We start from the raw sequence: 22,587 nt of genomic DNA on the forward strand, positions 1-22,587 counted from the left end.
AGTGGGCAAACATTACTCATTTTTTTGTCATTGTAATCCCAGTGTTCGAGAAGGTAGTTTTTAAAAAATGCTCATTGAATTGAACAGATGCAGGACATAGATCAACTGTGTTTTGCCTCCTTGGAGGGAATATCTACTATGAGATCATAGATCATTTGACATGTCAAAGCAGTGACACAAATAATCCTCATTGGGAAGCAACTTGCCAGGTTTAGTGCAGAGACTTTGTTGGTTATCAAGATATGCTTGGGATCTTGGATATAATTAGCTTGACTTGTAGAATTCCAGGAGAATTTCACTGGGAGGAGAAATAGATGAAGGATTCTAGTTCAGTGCAGTAAATTAATTAGGAGAGGCAGCAGGGCTAGTACAGAGAACACAGTTGGACACATTGGAGAAATCACAACTCTTATTATTTTAAGACAGAGACACATACCTCATAGCAGTTAGGACAGTGCTGATGAAAATATCTCTGGTTCTGGAGTTTAAATTTCCCATAGTTAAAGCAATGTTATTGGGGGAGGGGGAAACAGTTTTAAACCTGTGGTCTATTCTAAATAAAATGATGCTGTTGAGGTTTCAGAAATTTGTCTTTGTAGCCCTTTCAGACTAGGCATATAGAACAGTGAAAACAGTAGAGTACAGGGAGTGGTATCTGATACGGTTGTTATAGCCTGTCCAGTGTCCACTCCTCTAACCTGCTAGAAATAGAGCTTGCATATGCTGATTGTGGGATGTTGATTATTTGGGTGAGATAAAGGGAGTGCCAAAGGAAAGAGTTTGCTTTTTCTTTTTTGGTCAGGTTCTTTGAACCAATTTAATCTTGTGGTCAACTTGGCCCTAAACAACCTTAATGTTCCAGAATGGATAGGTTATTTTACCTAATTTTGTTCTAATTTCCTTCTTTTCTCAACTTCTTTTTTGGTTTTGTTTTTGGTCCCAACTTGAGATTTCATAGGTTCAGAGAACTCCCAGTGAGGGCATTCCCTCCCCCATGCAGGTCAGCAACTGATCTGCAACTACATCCTTAGAAAATTGCTTGGAGGGTACTGAGAGGTCAGGGGACTTGCTTTGGGTCAGCATGGCCCTTGAATGCAGGTCTTCTTGCCTCAGAGCCCAGCACTCTCTTTGCTGTGCTCATTCTCTTTTTAGCGGAGTTAGGCGAAATACAGTTGTTGAACTTGGGCATTCATTCATGATTTGTGGAGATTTGAAAGGACACCAAAGATCAGCTTCCCTGAGACTTAACAGGGAATACATTGTGTAGGCTTTCCCGGAAACGCATGTAGGATACTGTGTCATTTTCTTTGCTAATTTCCTTTCTTTTAATAGTGCTTCTTTTTTCTCTGCCAAGGAATGGGTTTCCAGGTGTCAGTGTTCTATTCCAAACCTTAAACTTTACTTTAAAAAATGATTGTTTCCATTTCACATTCAGTTTTCTTCTTCCTCCAAGTAATACCTTCTTCCTGTTGCTTTCAGCCTCTGCTTGGGGAACTCTTGGTGTTCCTCAGAATCTCGGTACAGTATCTGTTCCAGAGCAGCAGGTTATCCTGAGAATAGTGTAACGTGAGTGCACATAAAAGATACTTTGCCTGTGTGATTTTTCAAAATGAAAATAACCCTGTGCTTCATGAATGTGATGAGAAGTTGCAAATTCTTCCTTCTGCAGATTGTTGAAAATAAGTGTTAAATTCTTCACCCTAAGAAAGTAAATAATGGACTTAATATTTGAGGAAGGTAAAGGCAAACAGAGGTGGCTGGGGTAGATGGCCAAGTTCTACTAACCATTCCTTTTCCCCTTGGAAATTATTTGATGTCAAGCTCCCTTAACTTGATCATTTCCATCTATGTATAGTGCAGTGGAATGGAGTGTAAGATTTTGAGTTCCTCAGTTCAAATTCCAGTTCTTCTGTTTACTACCTCTAAGATACTGGAGCAAGTCATTTAACCTTTTTGGGACTCAGTTTCCTCATCTGTAAAATGAGACATTTGAACTAGATGACCTTTAAGGTCCCTTCCAGTTGTCAATTTATGATCCTGTGAACTCATCTGAAAGGACCTATTCTGCTTCTCAGCCATTTTCTTAGAAATAAGTGGCAATGTTTGACAACAGTAGTTTTCTAGGTCTTAATCCCAGCTTTGTTAATGTTTGACCTTGGGCAAGTCACCTCAAAGCCTTAGTTTCTTCACCTGTAAAATGAAGGAGCTGGATTCTAACATCCTGTGCTTCTTATGAGGTTTTGTAACTTCCTGTGTTTTGTGACATTTAAAATTGAAGTCTTAAAAATGAGGTCAATTGAATTGCTTTTGATTTTCACCCAAGCTAGCAACTTTTATCATTTCCTTAATTTTCTAATAGTAAAGTTTAAGCCTCACTCTGTATTTGAAACACATGGTTAGAAGAGTATCTAGAGCTGGCAAAATCTGTCAGCACCAACAGTAAAGTCCAGCAGCAGGATGGCAAAACTCATGTTTACCTACAGACTTTGCTCACCTTGGACAACCTGGTTCTCTCCCAGGGAGAGATACCAGGAAAGTAAATAAATTCTTCTTCTGTGATCAAATCATGTTAATCTCATGGGCTGGGAGGACAGAGATTTTTGTTACTTGTCAGTTGTGTAGGAGTTCTCTTAGCTTTCTCAACCACGGATTTTTTTTTTATTTTGTACAATAGAAATCTAGGCACAAAGTAAAGCAGGCTGTTAAGTCTAAATCCTGGGGCCCTGCTAAGGGAAAATGTCAGAAAGGGTACCTTCTAGTCAGTATGAACCACAGAATAAACAAATCTAGGGGTGACACACTCTACCTTCATTAGTAAACAGCCTCTTCAGTCTTCTCCCTCAGTAAAAAGATTGGGTTAGTGTATGTGTGTGTGTGTGCGTGCAGACATATACATACATACATATACAGGTACACACATACATATATGCTTGCCAGTGAAACCTTGAAGTCATTGATAAGCAATTGCATGTGCCTGAAAGTGTCAACAAAACCCATTCTTCCAATTAGGAGAGCTATTGTACCTTAGTATCACTGAGGCTAAAGCATGTATTCTTAACCTTTTTTTACGTCATAAACCCCTTTGGCAGGCTGGAGAAACCTATGGGCCCTTTCTCAGAGTAATGGTCTTAAATGCATAAAATAAAATAAAATACATTGGATTACAAAGGAAACATTAATAATGAAATAGTTATTAGAATATTTTAAAAATAGAATATTTAAAAAAAAAGGTTCACAGACCCCTTGGACCCTAGTTAAGAGCCCATGCTTAAAAGAGTTCTTGTTCAAAAGCTGCCCTTACAAATTACTTTAGGTTTATTTGTCCCCTTTCTCAGCTGTACTTGGGGCATAGTAAACACTGAATAAATTTTTATTGATTGACTAACTATAGACTTCTCTGGCAAAAACAAAACAGGACAAAACAAACAAACAAAACCAAAAAAATTACTGCCAACTTATTTTTAGTAGCACTGTAGGAATGAATAGGAAGAGAGTTTGAGAATGTGGAGCTGGGCTTGCTCTTGATTAAGGTAGCCTTTTCTCTGCTGATTTATTTTCTGTTCATTCTCCTATCAGATTCCAAAATCAGACACATTTTAAAACAAGCAGAGTATTTTCTATAAGAAGAGCCATGCTTTAAAAAAGTTACTTTAGAAGAATGGAGGTGTTTTGTTAGAAGTTTTCTCCAGACCATGTCAACTATGTAATCTTGATTGGTTTGGATTCCAGAATTACTGTAGGAACTTCCCTGTTTGTTCAGAACCACTACCTTATTTCCTGAGCCACCTAGCAGGCTCAGGGCACTTGGATTTGTGGAGGTTTATATTCATGGACCTTATCTGTTTGAACGGGTGGGGTTAATGGGTGGGGAGTGGCAGGAAACCTTGTGAGTGGATATGGGACCTCAAAATCTTGGTGCCTCCAAGTTATTTCCCAACCAAATACAACTTATCTTAATGCAGAAATATTCATACATCAGGAATGAGTTGAATATTTTTTAAACCTAATTTATAATCTCTTACTCTTGCATATTTCTCATTCCTATTTTCCTTCTCTCCCCCCATATCTTCCACTTTCTTCTTCTATTACTAGTTTTCCTTTTATTCTCTTTTCCTTTTGCCCCTCAAATTGGCAGTTTCCCCCCAGCTAGTTAGAGACAGTTGGACTCTGTCAAATTCTTAGTTTCCCTGAGACAGAAATGAGAAAATTCATTTAGCATACAAAACAAAAACCAACAGTTCCTGACCTCAAGGAGCTTATATTCTGAGGTGGAAGGAAGAGAGAAAAAGTCTAGGGAAGAAAACAATACACGGATGCAACTTATGAATAAAATGTCACTGCTTTGGAAAATTGGGGATAGAGTGCGATAGCCACTGGGGCATGGAAAATGGGGGTCTAGCTAGAAGTGGCCATGATCTAAGTTTTGAAGGAACTAGGGATTCTGAAGAACAGAGGGAAGAGGGATTTCAGTTAGGCCAGAATTTTATAACCTCTGGAAAGGCTCTCCAGGTGGGAGATGGGATGTCCCGTGTGGGGCAATAGCAAGTCGGCCGGTTTGGCCTGACCAAAGGAAGTGAACAAGTAGGTAAGAGGGTTGGTGAAGGACTTCTTGGTCCCTAGTCTCATGCTTACTTTTTAGAACTCTTGCCAGGTATTGATTTTTGCTGTTAAGTGCTTTGTCCTTTTAAAAAGTCCTTTCATCCACTGATATTTAGACTGGTTTACACACAGCAAGAATGTCATTATTTAAATTCCTCCAGTGAAGTATTCAGTCAGCTGCCTTGGAAAGAGTTCATCCCCTCACCCACACTCCTCCAGTAGAACTTAGGACTTATTATCTTATAGAGGACAGTTCCTAAGACTCCAAAGTAACGTCGTCGGTGAGGAAATGGAAGAGAAGTGACCTAAATTGTGAAGGACTAAACCAAATACCTTTAATTTAAAAATAATTTTGCAGAGAATAATAACAGAAAATTAGGAATTAGTCTGCCCACCAAGCAGCAAAGCTATGAGCCCTTTCTTACATGGGAGTTAGTTGCATTTGTGTGGAAGCATTATCTTGTGATCTCTGAGGATTAAGGTAACAGCAGTTCACATTGATTTCATAGCACTCTAAGTCTTACAAGGTGTTTCCTCCCCGTACCCTTATGAGGCAGGTAGTAAGGGGACCACAAGCTTCAGTAACACCCCAGTGCCCTTTATCTCAAGATATGGTGTCCACATACATGAGGGAGGCTCTTTTATTTTGTTCTCTTTGTCAGAGGTCATAATGATAGAGTTTGACATTTGATCTATAATGTAATTTTTTCCCCTGGAAGAAATGGGTTTTCCTTCCTTAAATAAACTTCAAAATAGTTGGACGGTTTTGCATTGAACATTTGATTTAGTACTTAAAGAAATAACATTAGCTTCATGTAAGAGGGGTCAGTTTATAGCAGGGTGTCCCAGAAATCTTAGCGCAGTTTTAAGCTTCAGCAGCTTAAAACTGCACTCTTTTTGGGACATCTTGTATTCTTTTCTGCCAGAGAATATTATGTAAGCCCCCTTGTGTTGAGATTTCACTGACTGAAGCCCTTTATATCAGCTTCTTGCTGATAACAAAACACTTCTTGTGTTTGAGGTGTGGTTGGTCTTTATTATTGTCTTTGTGTGCAGTTTCCCTGTATGCACACCACTCATGGCTTGACTCGCTACCTTTGGCTTTTTATAGGTTGGCACCCATGCGATTGTACACCCTGTCCAAGCGCCACTTCGTCCTGGTCTTTGTGGTGTTCTTCATTTGTTTTGGCTTGACCGTCTTCATTGGAATTGCAGGTAAGATTCTGGTGGATGGTCATTTGGACAAGGGATTAACTAGTTTTGCTTGGCCCTAATGGGGAGAGTGAAGACCTGCGATTGTTAAGTTGCAGAGAAGCAGGTTTTAGTTAATATAAGGACAAAAATTTCCTAAGATTTAGGGTTACCTAGTGATGGAATGGGCTGCCTTATTAACTAGTAATTTCCCTGGAAATCCTTAGGCAGAAGTTAAGAATGTTGTAGGTGGAATTCATGTTTAAGGTTAGGATTTGATTGAGTGACCCCTTCAAACTTGAAGATTCAGTGGAAACCTTAACTCTCAGCTAGTTCATTCTACTGCTTGCTGTTAACTGGTATTACTGCAGTAATTATTAAGGCTGTTGTCTTAAGAGGCCTCAAGAGAATATATATATGTGTATATATATATATATATATATATATGTAGACTGCGCTCTGATGAATGGGAGGTGTGGGAGATACTAGAAATATACCTGAGAATACTTAAAAAAAAAAAGGCGATCTGGCCAAATATCTTTATAATGTCATTATTTGTTACTGCACAGCTGACCTTAATCACTAAATGGTATTGTCTCAGATAAACTCAGACCTGGAAAAGACCTTAGCTTAAAAAGGCCAAGGCATCCTGCTGCATCCGGGGCCATCTTCGTCTGTCCTGATCTATAGCTTGCCACTGGACCCAGATGGCTCTGGAGGAGAGCGTGAGGCTGGTGACTTTGCACAACCCTGCCTCACTTAAATCCAATTTACTTGTGAGTCAAGACATCACCTTCCCAATGTCATTAGTGCTCTTCAGGAATGAAGGACAAATAACAACAATTTGTTATTGCAAAGAACTGGAGAGAAGTGAATTGTCTACATGTCCAGGGGAACAGCTAAATAAATTGTAACCTGTCAACATAATGAAATGCTATAAATATTAATAACTGTTGAGCTGATCAATTGACAAGCATTTTTTAGGCCTCTGCTCTATATCAGACACTCTGTTAAGTGCTAGGGATAAATTTATAAAATCAAGACAGTTCTTGCCCTCAGAGAGCTTATAATTCTGCTTAGGAGGCCAGGTGGGAGGATGAATACAGTATGTCCAAAGGTGAGAAAATAGAGAATATATTAAAACATAAAAAGCGACTGAGTGTGGGGCAGAGTGGGAGAGGATTTACAGCTGGGAGAATCAGGAAAGCCCTCTTGAAAAAAGGTGATACCTGAGCTGAACCTTCAAGGGATCTTGGAATTTTAAGGGATGGTGGTGAAGTGGGAGAAAATTGTAGATGCAGTGTACATTATATAGGTCAGTTTGACAAGCATAATGTGTGTGAGATGAAATGATATTTAAATCACCCTGGAAAGAAGGAATTGAGGAATATTGTGAGGGGTTTCAATATTTGATTTTTATCCTGGTGGCAGTGGACAGCCATGGAAGCCTCAAGGAGTGCCAGAATTAGACCTGTGCTTCCTGTCCTGTAGTAGAATCAGTTTAGCAGCTGTAAGGAGGATAAATTGGAGAAGAAAGAGACTAAAAGCAGGGAGTCCAATTAGGAGGTTGTTACAATAGTCCAGGGGACAGGTGATGAGGGCCCGAATGAGGGTGTTTACCATCTATATGTAGAGGATGGGGTGGCGATACTGAGAAGGCAGAATCCATGAGACTTGGCAGCTGATTTTATTTAAGGGATGAGAGAGTAAAGAATTCAGGGTGACTCTGAGGTTGCAAATTGGAGTCCTAGAAGGATGGTGGTACCATTAATACCAATGAAGTACTTTAAAAGAGTCAGAGATTTGGGAGAAAAGAAAATGAATTCTGTTTTAATTATGTTGAGTTTGAGATAGAAGTGGATATCTGAAGAGAGATGAGGTCTAGATATATAGATTTTGGAATTATTTGCATAGAGTTGATAATTAAACTCATGGTTGCTGATAAGATCACTAAGAGTATAGGGAAAGAAAAGAAGAGGACTTAGGACAAAGTTCTGAGTTATGTCTACGCCCAGGAAAGAACCAGACAAAGATGAAGCTAAGATAAATTGGTCAGAGAGGTAGAAAGGAAACCATAGCAGAGCAGTATCATCAAAACCCAGGGAGAAAGCAGAATGAGGAATATAAAAAAGATCCATGTGAAGCAACATGAAATGAAGAAAGCAACTTGAAGACAAGATGTACATTGACTACAAATGTGTGAATAGAAAAATAGTTTCATAAGTATATAGAGTGATTAGTTTGCAGAAAGAAAATTAAAGGGGACAAAAGAAATGATGTAGTACAATAAAGTTTTAGAAACGGAGTCAGGAAAACCTGGGTTCAAATACTGTCCCTGATGCTTACTCTATGTGTGGCAATGGGCAGGTCATTTAATCTCTCTGAGCCTTAATTTCCTCATTGATACCTATCTCATAGGGTTATGGTGAGGATCAAATGAAATAGTATAAAAGTACTTTACATTTAAACTTTAAAGCACTATGTAGATGTCAGTTAGTGTTGTTTAATATGTTGAAATTGATATATTCAGGTAACTTTATTTCCTTTCAATTCATTGTTAATGAATTCCCTATGTTTATTTTTAAGCTTGGTAATTTAATTTTTCTTTCTTGTTCAAATTAGCTTTTGGTTTATCAGCTTTGTTGTTTGGTTTCTTCCCTCTCAAAAATTCAGGGTTAGTCCTTGTTTTGAACTTTGTTTAGCTTCCTTTGACTTTCAAGTTTTCTACTTTTGTACTTACTTTAGGATCATCAGTTTGTTGTTTTCTAATTTTAGAAAAATGAATGCTTATTTCATTTGTCTTCTCTCTTTCCCGGCAGTATAAGTGTTCAGAGAGATCAGTTTTTCTCTAGGGACTACTTTGACTTCATCCCAGAAATTTTGGTATGTTTTCTCATTGTCATAATTTTCTTTTAAAATATTCATTGTTTCTACGATTTGTTCTTTACTCTCATTATGTAGATAGCATTAATTTGACTCCATCTTTCTGTTCTTATTTATTTTTAAAATTGTATCACATTATGATTTGTAAAGTATATATTTAAAATTTCTGGTCTTGCGATTATTTGCTCATTTTTAAATTCTGAACTTATAATTAGCACCAGGTAAAATGATCATTTTCATATACAAAGCAAAAAATAAAAAAGCCCTGAATCTCTATCACAATTTTCTGAATTTATTTTTGTGTTATTAGCACATGATCATTTTTGTAAAGGTGTCATATGAGACTAAAAATATATATTGTTCTTAAGATTTCTGTTCACTAATCTGTAAAAGTCTATTCAGATCCATAATTTCCTTCTTGTTTTTCTTTCTCTCAGATTTGCCAGTTTTTATAGAGGTGAACTGAAGTAACGCGAAATTATTGTCTTTTTAAAGTATAGATTTTAATTGATAGATTTTGTTTTTACATCCTCTAGATTTTTCCTTTTATTTTTTACCCTCCTCCTTCCAGGAAGCTCTCCCATCTGACAAATATTTTGTAAAAATAGAGGAAGAAAAAAAATTAAAGCCAATCAGTACATCAGAAAAAAATCTGACATTATATGCAGTGCTTTACATTTGTGGACTCCCCTCCTCAACTTATGCAGAGGAAATAGGAAGAGATGTCTTTCTTATCTCTTCATCCCTGGCTTCCTTTAAGTCTCAGCTAAAGTCCCACCTTCTTCAAGAAGCCTTTCTCAGTCCTTACTCATAGTGCTTTCCTCCGAGATTATGTCCAATTTATCCTGTATATATCCTGTTTATATATAGTTGTTTGCGTGTTGTCTCTCCCATTAGACTGTGACCTCCTGGAGATCAGGGATTCTTTTTTGCCTTTCTTTGTATTTCCAGTACGTAGCAGGAGGGTGACTGGCACATAGTAGATACTTACTAAATGCTTGTTGACTTGACTTGATTTCTTTGGCATCAGGCTTGTTCTTTATAATTCACAACCTTCATTTTTGATTATTTTGCTGTGCTGGTTCTTTCCATTTGCGTTGTTGTCATTGTGTAACATTGTTTTATTGGTTCTGCTTGCTTCACTTTGCATACGTCTTTCCAAGCTTTTACATATTCATCATTTTGTTGTTTCTTAAGCAGCATAGTAGCATTTCATTACATTCATGTAATGAATTTGTTTACCCATTCCCCAAACCTGGAGTAGGCCTCTAGTTTGTTTCTAGCTCTTTGCTGGAAATGTACACAAAGTACACAAAATGTGCTGTTATAAATATTTTAGTGTTTTCAGAGCCTTTCTTTTTGTCAATGACCTCATTAGAGTATGTACCTACTGACCTCATTGGAGTATAAACCTACTAGTGGAATATTTGGGTCAAAGGGTATGGAATTTTAGCCACTTTATTTGCATAATTCCAAATTGTTTTGTACTCATTTGTACTAATTCACAATTTCACCAACAACAAATTAGCGTGTCATATCTTTTCACAACCCCCAGACATTGACCATCTCAATCTTTTTTCACCTTGCCAGTTTTCTGAAAGTGTGGTGGAAGCTCAGGATTGTTTTGATTTTAATTTATCTTATAATCAGTGATTTGAAAAATTGTCTTAGTATTTAAGTCTTCGAAGTTGAATATGCTTTTCTGTTAAGTAATTAGAACTATGACATTCATTACATGTACATTTAATGTTGGTATTATTTTATTCCTCTTAGATGAACGAATTAATATCAGTAATATTTACATACACACCTATATAGTGAATAGCTTGAGAGGTTCCTAACATGTTAGATTAACTCCTTGTGGAGGATTTATGGCAGAAGATAGTGAAGCTTGAGATGAAAGGGGGCATATAGGTTATTGTTCTGGGCCAGGTACAAGCTGATCCTAAGGGCAAGGACAGGATTTTTTGAGACTGAGTCAGTGAGACAGCAAAAACAAACAAAAAAACCCTTCTCTTACTGGATAACAAGGATAAAAATACTTAACAAGGATGTGTGTTGACAGGCACAGCAATCCAAATTCAGATCCCATTAGTGCTTGCTTATGGGATTCTCTGGTACCAAAAATGGACCTTGGTAGAGCTAATCATCTCAAGAATACCCCATTATGATGTTGTTTATATCCTTGTCCCTGGTCTTCGTGACCAAGGGCTGTGTATGAACTTTGAATTACTAAAGCCATGTGGACTAATCAGCCCTTTAGGGCCTAAGGTGTAGGATCTGTAGTACCCAGGACAGTTGTGATTTGTTTTGTTTATCTGTGAATCCGTTAAATGTAATGTAGTTTCTTTGTCAACACGGTATATCTTTATATTGTAGCCTTATCTGAAATCACATGGCTACTTCTGATTTTTAGATTTAGATGAAGGATAATAAATTTTGCTTTAGTTTGTCATTTTAAGTATGATTCTTTGTGTATTAGGTGTGTTTCTTGTATGCAGCAAATAATTGAATTGTTTTCTAATCCATTCTGTAACTTGCTCTTTTTTGTGGGAGAATTCCACCTGTTAATATTCAAGGTTAGATTTTTTTTTCCTGCATCAAATTCTGTTCAATTACCTCTTTATAAATCAAAATTAAAAAGAAATTGGTACTATTGCTTGTTTTGCTTGAAACCATGTAATCTTTATCTCCCTATTTCCTCTCCAAAACCTTATTCCCATTTCTCTCAGTCCAGACCCTTCTTCATGTTTTTTTTTTTTTAAAAAAAAGTCTGGAAATCTGCTTCTTATTTTAAGAAGACATTCTTTTCTTCCCTCCTCCTCTAGTCTACTTTAACTGATTTTTTTTATATTTTCTTTGCTCAGCCTAGGTAAGAGTGAGTCATGAGCCTTCTTTCCTCCCCCATGTCCTCCACCTCATTGTTTGAGTGACCTTCACCTGTAAAATCCAGATTTCTAGAAACATACAGTCACTTCATTTCTGCTCCTCTCATCTCTTTTCCCTCCTCTAGAATATTTCTTTCTGAACATCAGAACCCCTAGTTCTATTTTTGTTCCCTTAATTATCCCTAGGCTGGTAGGACTTCTAAGGAAGTCTTGCTACCTCTTTGTAGTGTGTTAAATAGTGATTCATTACTTGGTCTTTTCATGTTCTATGAATGTGTATTACATTTTTTTGTTTGTTTTTTTTAGGGGGGGGGCAGTGTTCCTTTATGTTTGCATTTCCAAAATCCTGTTTATGACCAATTTTTTTTTTTTTTTTTTTTGGTGAGGCAATTGGGGTTAAGTGACTTGCCCAGAGTCACAGAGCTTGTGAGTGTTATGTGTCTAAGGCCGGGTTTGAACTCAGGTCCTCCTAACACTGGGGCCGGTGCTCTCTCCACTGCACTATCTAGCTGCTCCCCCCCAATCCTGTTTAACTGTGTGGGGTTTCCTTGTGAGGATTTTTTTTCCCCTTTTCCACTCTTTTTTTCTTTGTCTTTTAGTGTATTTGGTACATTTCTTGCTGTTTAAAGGTTGTGAAGGAGGAAGCTATGTATATATAGATCGTTTAGTCATCTCATTGGAACACATTCAAATATTAATAAAAAATATGTCTAATTGGTTTTCTTACTAATTAAAGTTATTAATAAATAAATCATTTAAGAGGAAAAAAGAAGAAACCCAGGCTGGATTCCACATTGTTCTCTAAACATCTCACCATCATGGTTGTTTTTTTCTGTGAACTAACTATAGCAGTTATTGTCTCTTCTGTGCATTCATTTTATAAGCTAACACACTGGATCACAGTCAGGATCCAAAAAGATAAAGAGGCTACACCGCTAGACCAAATCTTAGAAGATGAAATTTAAACTTTTTATTTTCCCCCCACCATCAAGGAAAATATAATTACCGTACTTGGTCCCCATATCACAGTCCCAGATGTGCTTATAGGAATGATAAAAACTAAGATAGAAACTTCTCACTGATGACAAGAAAGGTGGGGAAAACAGCCAGATTACTCCATATCTCCATAGAGGAATTTCATGCTAGAGACAACAGAATTATGAGAATGTTGAGGGGATCTTTTTATAAGGTATACAAAAGAGGGGAAGATACCAAAAATTTGGTGAGGGGGAATCTCAGACCTTATTAATGTCACAAAAAGGCAGCTGACAAAATATTGACAATTGCTAGTTTATGTTTGCCTATTCTCCCATCTACATAATATTTTATGAGAATTATCTGCACGTATGTTCAGGGTATCATTGATCAGGACATTAGTAGAGAATGGGCAGCAGACATTTGCAAGAAATATTCCAAAATAGACCACGTCTTTATCATTACACATTGACTGAAAGATGCAGAGAACATAATATCCCTCTGTGCTTATTGTTTGTTGATGATAAAAGAACAGTTTATTTAGTAGTGGCAAAATACTGGATTCTTCCACAATGATGTCTGTCATCCACTTCGAGTATTCAGTCAGCAAGAATTTTTTAAGAGTTTGCTGCAAAACAATGTCAAAAATCTAGGGGAAAAAAAAGGAAATAAGGTATCTCATACCAAAAACAACTGACCTGGAAAAAAGATCAAGGAGAAAGAATTTAAGAACCATCAGACTACCTGAAAGCCACTCAAAAAAGACCCTTTTGGCTGTTATTGAGTCATTTCAGTTGTGTCCGACTCTCTGTGACTCCATTTGGAGTTCTTGGCAAAGATACCGAAGTGGTTTGGCATTTCCTTCTCCAGCTTATTTTACAGATGAGGAAACTGAGGCAAATGGGTTCAGTGACTTTCCCAGGGTCACACAGTTAGTAATGTCTGAAGCCAGATTTGAATTCAGGTCCTCTTGACTCTAGGGCTGACGCTCTATCCACTGTGCCATCTAGCTGTCCTCAAAAGACTCTAGACATCATCTTTTTAAATAAATCATGGAAGAAAACTGTCCCAATCACAGGGGCAGAGTGAAGATAGAAAGAATCTACCAGTCACTAACTGATAGAAACTTCCAACTTGAAACTCCCAGGGATGTCATAGTCAAAATCCAGAGCTTCTAGGTCAAAGAAAATACCACTGCAGCCAGAAGAAAAAGTTCATGTTCCTAGGAACTAAGACATTGAGCAGCTACCGTATTTTAGGAGTGGAGAGCACGGAATATGACATTCCAAAAGGTAAATACACATGCAAAATGGATAGAGAATAGTTTGGGGAGAAAGTACACTGGAGGGGGAAGGTTTAATGGAGAAGGTCATGTTTGAGTCATGCTTGAGCTGAATCTTGAAGAAAACCAGGGATTCCAAAAGATGTGTTTTCCAGGCATTGGGGACTACTAGTACAAGGACATATGGAAAGGAGATGAGTGTTGCATATGTCAAATTATGTAAGATTCCTTGAAAGATAAAACAGTAGAAAGAATCTAGTTCAGTTACCACTGATCGTAAGGCCAGCCATAAAGCAGAGAATGGTGTCTTTGTCAAAGGTATTTGCTCCTGCTTTGGCAGAGAACCAATACAGAGTCCAAGTTGAAGAGAGATCCCCTATGCATGCTGTCTTCTTGATTCTCCTATTTGTGGGTAATATGCTGTTTGCATCAAGGCCTGAAATATCATAGAACCTCCTGAACGAGACCTGTAACTACTCAAGAGTTTGCCCTAACTATCCAGCCCAGGAAAAACCAAGTGGATGTAGCCTGCCTGTTGTTCAAATAACGACATGCAGCCGTGTGGATTATCTTAAGAACTTATCTGCCAGCATATCCAGGATCAGCAGTCCGATAGACAAGGAGTTACACTCAGAATTAAATAGGAGGAGGAAGAGAGAAAATTTGCTTGACTCCCGAAAATTGCTCCTTTAATGACTCTACATTTCTTCTTGAAACGAAAGACTCATTTTTTTAAAAAAATCCCAGCTTTCTGGTATAGTGTGGATGTGAGTCATGGTAATCAAAAAATTAAAAATGAATAGCACATAGAGAGCAATGGAAGGGGTGTGCATAGGCTACAATGTATAGCAAATAAGGAAATTGGAAGAACTGGAGTAAAGAATGTCATTTATGATTTAAAAAAAAAAAGTTCTTCACTAGTATCCTCACAATGACAAGAAAAGTGAAGAAGTCCTTCAGCAGGATGGTTAACCCCCTACACTATAGTGAATTTGTAGGAGAATACATACAAGATTTGGATAGGATAGACAAGCATAGATAAATTATGATCCATTTCATAGGAAGTAACATAGGAAGTAACCATAGGATAATATAACTGTTTGAGAAAAATGCAGTCTTATATTGGGTTAAAAAATTGACTGTACAAATACGAGAAAAAATTGACTTTATAAATACAAAGAGGCTTGGTTAGACAGCAGTTTGTCTGATTTAGTGGACTGCAAGCTCAGTGTAAGTCAGCAATATGATATGACAGCTAAAAACATTAATAGGTACTTGAGAAGCACAGCTTCTAGGAATAATGAAGGGATAGTCCCATTGGGCTCTGTCCTAGGGAGATAACATCTAGCTTACTGTATTTAATTCTTGGCCCTAGAATTTAAGACAGACATTGGTAAGCAGGAGAGTGTCCAGAGAAGGGCAGCTAGAATGGCAAATGACCTGAAATCCATGTCGTGTGATTATTAGGAGAAGAAACTGGATGTATTTAACTTGGGGAAGAGCAGGGAGAGCAGGGCATGAGAGCTATTATTTTCAGAGCACGGAAGTAGGAGCAGTGTGTAAAATTTGCAGAGAGGCACATTTGCGTTTGATATAAGGAAAAAACTTATCAATATTGGAAGCTATAGGGTAGCTGCCTTAGGGGGAAGTAGATTTCCTCTCATTGGAATTCTTCAAGCAAAGGTTGGCAGACTGCCTGTCCAGTGTGTTGTAGTAAGGATTCTTTTCATGAATTGAGTTGGGCTAGGTGGACATTGAGGTCCCTTTCAACTCTGATTCTGTGTGTCTTGTGTCCTCAGTGGTATTTTAAGCAAATTGAGGTCAGGAATGAAACTTTATATCTCTCTTCCTGTTACAGAGAAATACTCCATTTATGAGGACCATAAGTAACATTTAAATAGTTGCTTCACTGGGAACTTCCCCTTCCATAACTTGAATGTCTCTGCTTTTGGGTGGGAATAGATTCTTATCACTGTGATGGCAGCAGGGGGATAATCCTTTTTTCCCAGTTGGAACTTAGAAGGCACCATTCATAGTAACAGTGTTCTATAGAATGATTATTAATCTAATTCAGATTCACTCTTTTTAAATATAAATAGGCTTTTTGGGGGCTGACCTGGGAATCTAACCATTATTTATGATGTTGTTTCTATGGAAAAATTCCTGTTGAATCCAAAGTGACTGACTTAAAAATGAACTTTTTGAGTATAACCCATTCAGAAGTGTGTTGTTATGTTGCTTTCCAGGATTTCCTAAAGATTGTTGGTTTCTAATGTGGTTTATCCATAATTTTTAATTTCCCTAAAGAGTAAAAGCCTTATAATGGTGAAATGAAATAAAAGACAATAAATATAACTGCATTTTTGGCTATATGTAATTTCACATTTGATGGATTTTTTTGGTTGTTAATCGTTATCGAATGAACATAAAGTGCCCTTGGTTAAGGAAAGAGTAGCTTGTAAGATGCTGATTTTTAACTATAGCATTTCCTGGTTAAATTCATAAAGCCGTTCAAACAATTTAATTTTAAGGAGGTTGCTGTGGTATAATGGAAAAGGCACTGGACTCAGAGTTAAAGTCTCTGCCACAAGTTGCTGTGTAACCTTGGACAAATCACTTAATGTCTGATCCCGAGTTTCTGTATGTGTAAAATGAGGATAATACTTGTCCTACCTCCCTCTCAGGGTTTTTGTGAGAATCAAATGAGATGATAAATGGAAAATGCTATCTAAATGTCAGTTACTCCTAACAGCTGTGGTTTCAAGCATTTACCATGTGTATATAGCCATTGCTGTTGGTATAAAACCTTTCTCTCCAGGGTTTTTCTTTCTTTTTAGTGTCCTCCTAAATTCTGGTTAGGGAGAGAACCTCTAGAAAGATGGATAGTAAGATAGATAAAGCATTAAGCATTCAATATTTGGTAGGTACTCTGTTCAACTCTGGGATGACAAATACAGGCAAAGATAAAGAGGTCCTTGATCTCAAGGAGTTTACATTCTAATGGGGGACCTGTAACACATAAAAGGGAGCTGTAGTGAATAGGAGCAAGGTGGAGAAGTCCAGAAAGCCAGCAGAGCTGGAATAGGGCTGACTTGGCCACTTCCTCACATGGAGGTTCCAGGATCAAATTCACCAGTCAGAGGAGGGAACCACAGGCGTGAGGCATCCTGCAGGTGAGAAGATGTTGAGACAGAGGTGTGAACTTGTTTAAAAGATGGTTATAATTACATTTCAATATAGTTGGTTTTCTTTGTAATCCTGTGTATTTTATTTTATTCAGTTAAGAACAGTCTGAGGCATCCGTAAGCTTCACCAGACTGCCAAAGGGTTCCATGAGAGAAAAAAGTTAAGAACTCCTATACTCCCCTCTTCCTCTTTCAGTCACTTCCCTTCTCCCTGTTCCTCCCATCCCTTTCTTTCTGTAGTATAATAGGTACTTATTTCACTGGTTAATATGTTGTGGTTTAGTCTCTTACTAAAAACATTCCTCTACCTACCACAGATATGGTGAGGAACCAGCTAGGGGATAAAAACTTCCAGTCATGGGATGGCAATGTCATCCTATGCTATCCTTCTCCCAACCCCTAAGCTTTGTGCCCTAGTTTCCACTCAGTAATTTCAAGGCTTTTTTGGAAATACAAGGGAGTTTTTATTTACATAACAGTTTGGAAACACTGTCATAGAGTATTCAGTAAGTATAGTGAAAAGGCTACTAGTTTGGGAATTCTGAGTCCTGAATTTAACACTCACTAACCATGGAAAAATCACTTAACTTCTCTGACCATCAGTTTCTTGATCTGTACAATGGAGATAATAACCCTTGCACCACTCAACTCATAGGTTTTTACTTTCCCTCCCCCCACCCTCTAAACTTTTCCCATTTTACAGATGAAAATACTGAGGCTCAGAGAGAGGTGAAGTGACTTGCCCACATTCCCATGAATGCTCACATAGACCAAGCGCTTGGGTTGCACTGTTAAGAATATACATAGATTGGCTAGATAATGGGGGAATATTGCTGAGTGCTTTTTAGAAATAGAATAGGGGGAAAAAGAGAACCCCAAACAAAAGAAAGCAGCCAGGAAGGCAAGACACTTTGAAATTCTCATATGAGAATTGGTTGAAGGACTGACTAATTAGAAAACCTGTACTGCCATATTGAAGAGAGATTAGGTTTGTTTGACTCTAGGAGGTAGTATAGGGTCACTGGGATGAATCTATAGGGAGTCAAATTTTGGCTGAATGTAAGGAAGACCTTTTAAGGAGGAATAGATGTAAAGCTGGAAGAAACCTTAAAGGACATCGATTCTGCCTGCCTTGGTTTCCATGAGAAGAAACTGAAGCACAGAGAATATGAGTGACTTGCCCAGGGTCACAGGGCTGGCGTGTTTGACACAGGATTTGAAACCAGGTCTAGCTGACACCGGGTTCAGTGCAGTAACCACTGCACTGTGCTGCCTCCAGATACTTTGCTGTCTAACAGTGGGATTGCTGCTGTCTTACAGCTTGATGAGTTTTCTGTTACTGGATTATAGACGGAGGCTAGATGACCACCTAGCAGGGATATTTTATAGGGAATTCATGCTTCAGGTAAGAATTGGACTGCGAAGGCTCCTTCTTACACTGAGATTCTGGTGAGGGTGAAGACTGGCCCAGATAATCTTTTGAAGTCTCTCCTGTAATGTATTTCTGTGGCTTTCAAATACACACACACACACATGCACACAGGAGTGGGATTCTTCTGGGAATAAGAAGTGTTACTTGAAAAAATAAAAAGTATTACTTGAACCACTGTTTCCATCTCCCTATTTACTAACTAGAGGCCATTTTTCCTTAATAGCTGTGGTTGGAATGAAGAAAAATGTTTAGGGTGCTTCCTTTCCATCACACAGAACACACCTTACTATAGAAAAGGTAATATTCATAAGTGTTAGGTTCCCAGGCATTCCTTACTTTAACATGCACTTATTAGTCATCTGCTATATGTCAGGTACCATGCTAGCTACTGGGGATACAAAGACAAAACAAAGCAATCCTTGCTCTCCTGGAACCTACATTCTGATGGAGGGGAACAATAGACACACAGCTAAGCAAGCATAATTTTGGGAAGGGAGGTGCTCTAGCAACTTAAAGGTATCAGAATAGACCTTTTGTAGGAGATATCTCTTGAACTTAAGCCTCCTAGGAAGTTAGAGATTCTGTGAAGTGGAGGCAGGGAAGGAATCATCTCAGAACTGGGTGACAGGTTATGTTAAGGCACAGACACAAGAGATGAAATATTACATAAAGAAATAACAAATTGGCTGGTTTGTCTAGGACTTAGAGCATGTAAAAGAGCCAAAGCCACAAGAGTTTATTTAACTGATGACGGTGGTGGTGATGAAAATAATAATAGCTGATATTTATATAGCACTTTAAATTGGCTTCATTATATAATGAGGAGCAGTGGAGGTAAAACCAAAGCTTGGTGAGATAACTAGTTAAACTACTGTAAGTCATCCCAAACACATTTAAAGAATGTCAAAAAATGTAAGTAATCTCTAACGAATTTTATAACAGATTCTTTTCACTACCAAAGACAGTGAAGCCACCACATTTGGACTCCACTTCAAAGTCTCACGTTTACTGCATGAAGAAGTAGAAATGACACCAAAGAAAATAAAGATATCAAAGGCAGCTGAATAAAACCAGGTATAGGCAGAAAAGGTCCCAGCTCAGGATGACACTGTTTTGAAAACATTGAAGGATTGAGTCTCATGGAAGCTGAAAGAAGACAGTTTGTTGAGGAAATATCTGCAGTTATCAATCTGTATGCCTACTTTTCTATTCCTACAAAATTTTATGAAAATAATGTGCATATTTATTGGGTACTTTCTTGATGAAGGTATGAAAAAGAAACAGGAAGGTATTTGCAAATGATATTCTGTAGCAGAAAACATCTTAAAAGTCCAATGACTGAAAAGTGACTGGATAATACGAGATCTTAGAGTGTTTATGACTATTTAAAAAAAAAGCATTTGATTCAGTAGATCAAAATGCCTTCTTGAAGGGCCCCCTGACAAGGTCTCACCCATGCAAATGTTAAAATCGTGGAAGGTTCTTTGCAAGATGTAACTATGGAGATAACTTTGATCCTCAAATGATTAATATCAAGCAAGCGTAAAACAGGAAGATGTTTGGTCATCAAAGGTTTTTGTCACTATCATGAAAACTGTAGAGTCCACATGAAGGGGAAAAAAGCAGAATTAGAAATAGCAGATATATAAGTCTTCCAGATCTTTCTGTTTTGTTGTTGTTTGGTTTTTTGGTCTAGGCAGTGGGGTTAAGTGACTTGCCCAGGGTCAGACAGCTAGTAAGTGTTATATGTCTGAGGCCGGATTTGAACTCAGGTCCTCCTGAATCCAGGGCCGGTGCTCTATCCACTGCGCCACCTCATTGCCCTCTAGATCTTTCTGTTTGTTGATGACATTGTATTGATTGCATCAAGCCCGGAATACTATAGCACATCCTGAGTGAGATCCATAAGTACCAAAAAGTTTAACCTAACCATTCACACGAGAAAAACCAAGTAGGTGATGAATGTGTTTTGTTTATAATATAATAATGCAGTTAAATGGACAACCTACAGCACTCATCCATTGTATTTTGGACAGTTTTGCAAATGGATAATGAACTGGGCCCAGAATTGAATAGGAAAGAGAACTGAATTGTGCTTGGAAAGTAGGCAATCCTTTTAATAAATCTTTAATAATCCCTTAAAAAAAGGTCCTTTTTTTTTTTTTTAACACCAACATTCTTCTAGTGGTAGTATAAGCAAGTCATGGAATGACACAGGCTCTAAGAATAGTACTCAGTACCCAAAGGGCAATGAAAAGGTATAGAGTTGGAGTGAGCTGGCTGCCATACATAGCAAACAAGGAATTGAACAGCAGAAGTAGTGTAAAAGATGGCAGCACAAAAATGTGTGACTGGGGAAAAAGCGTGGCCTTATCATCTCGCTAGCGAGAGATAATCAATGGACAGTCTCTGCTCCACTGCTATTCCCATGATATCAAGAAGTCTAGAGTAGAGCTCCCAGCACATGAAGTAGGAATGGTGGGGAAGCTGTGGCAGATTTGTGGGAGAAAGGGCCAAGACTAGCCAGAATGGGCAGGTGTATTTGGATTGTGATCTGCATTATTGGAGTTAGGATAACAGTTTGTAAGGCAGTTTACATGCAATATTTCATTTGAGTCCCCGAACAGTCCTATGGTGAATAGTTGAAATATTGTTATTGTTCAGCAGTAATACCTTTTATAACCGTCTTTCCATGGGAAAATTTATTTTGAGAGCAATGCAAGTGGCTTATAAAGAACTTTTGGTGCATATAACCTATTTTTATGTTGGAGACTGCCTGTATATCATGGTGCTTTGGATATGTATCACCTCTGGACTATCCAGACACATTGTTGTATGGAGGTGGCAAGTTCTGTAGTTTTCATTTTCTGTTTGGAAAAAGACTGGCACAAATTGACAGATTGATGTACCAAGACTAATTTAACATAAAAAAAGCCAGGCTCTCCAAACCCCTATATTCCCTCCACTGTCCTGGTTCTGCTTTAATTTGTATAGTAGCTACCTGTGAGTGTTAAATTATTAGTACATTTAATCTATTCTCTCAAGAAAAACCTTGATTCCTTATTTATAAACTCCTTAAGGCTAGAAACTATATATTCAGGCTTATGAACACACTAGGTTGTTAGATGGGTTGTTAGCCTTATTTTAAAATGCCTGGGCCATAGCTAGAAGACAGACCTCCCCACCCAGCTCCTAATTCCACTTAGGAGAGAGGCAGTAAACAATAGAGTAAGAATTCATTAATGTCACTTTGGTGTTTCTGTTGTAGCAGTAGACATTTTGCATTCTTAGACTGCTTGGCCAAGACCTTTTTTGTGTTTTTTGAGCTACAGGTCAGCATCAAGTTGGCGATGGTACAAGACTGTCACTGGCAGGCCAGATGCTGGTTGGTACCTTGGCTAACTAGTGACCTGGGGTTGACCCATAACTATTCCTAGAGTCTCATTAACATTAACTCCTGTCTTCAATCCTTTCTATATTTTTCTTTGTATCTTGCACATAATATAGTACAATGCTGTGCACATTGTAGGCACCAATAAATATTCATTGAATCCTTTTATTTTACTGCTGTCTGCTTTCTCACAGCATGAAATCTGGGTGTCCTATGGATCTGACACATATTGTGTTCAGCTCCTTGAGAAATCTTATCAAAGGAAAAGGAAATGATGTTTTCCTGCCCCAAAGCAAAAATCCATCAAAGTTAACGTAAAACATTATGTCATATATCATAGTATGTTTATTAAATGGATAGACATATACTTCACTTGGCTCTTTGGGGCGGGCCAGAAGCCTAGTAGGATGGACTTTGTGCACCACTGTTGCCCCATATATGTTTTTCCCCTTTCTGGCTGTGGTTTCCCACGTTAAATAATGTATTCAAATGAGTCTGGTTTTGAAGTGAGTCAGCCCAGAGGGAGAAGACTACCTCTTGCCCCCTGTCATCAAAAGTTTGCCTTGGAATTGATTAATCAAATCCTTTTTCAACAACTTGCTTTTCTTCCTATTCTGATAAAATTTAGGTCCCCAAGCAATCCAGTCGACTTCAGAGGACCACCAAGTGAACAGCAGTAGCTTAAAGGTAAGACTGTCTGAATGACGATCAGTGGGGAACTGTAAACTGCCATGTTAGTGAGTAATGTGCCAGCCTGGGGC

At 38.0% G+C, this 22,587-nt stretch overlaps 1 protein-coding gene across 2 annotated transcripts in view; it reads left to right on the top strand.

Annotated features, from left to right (window-relative positions):
* Positions 1-22,587, top strand: part of LOC114031464 (transmembrane protein 181) — a 90,954-nt gene that overhangs the window by 33,703 nt on the left and 34,664 nt on the right. For both annotated transcript variants that reach the window (XM_027846534.1, XM_027846535.1), the window contains exons 2-3: positions 5,711-5,814; positions 22,455-22,513. In XM_027846534.1, the coding sequence (XP_027702335.1) occupies positions 5,711-5,814; positions 22,455-22,513 (163 nt within the window). The remainder of the gene's footprint in view (positions 1-5,710; positions 5,815-22,454; positions 22,514-22,587) is intronic.

The sequence above is a fragment of the Vombatus ursinus genome, unplaced genomic scaffold (assembly GCF_900497805.2).
Source record: "Vombatus ursinus unplaced genomic scaffold, bare-nosed wombat genome assembly UNPS02015175.1, whole genome shotgun sequence".
In the NCBI taxonomy this organism is placed as follows: Eukaryota; Metazoa; Chordata; class Mammalia; order Diprotodontia; family Vombatidae; genus Vombatus; species Vombatus ursinus.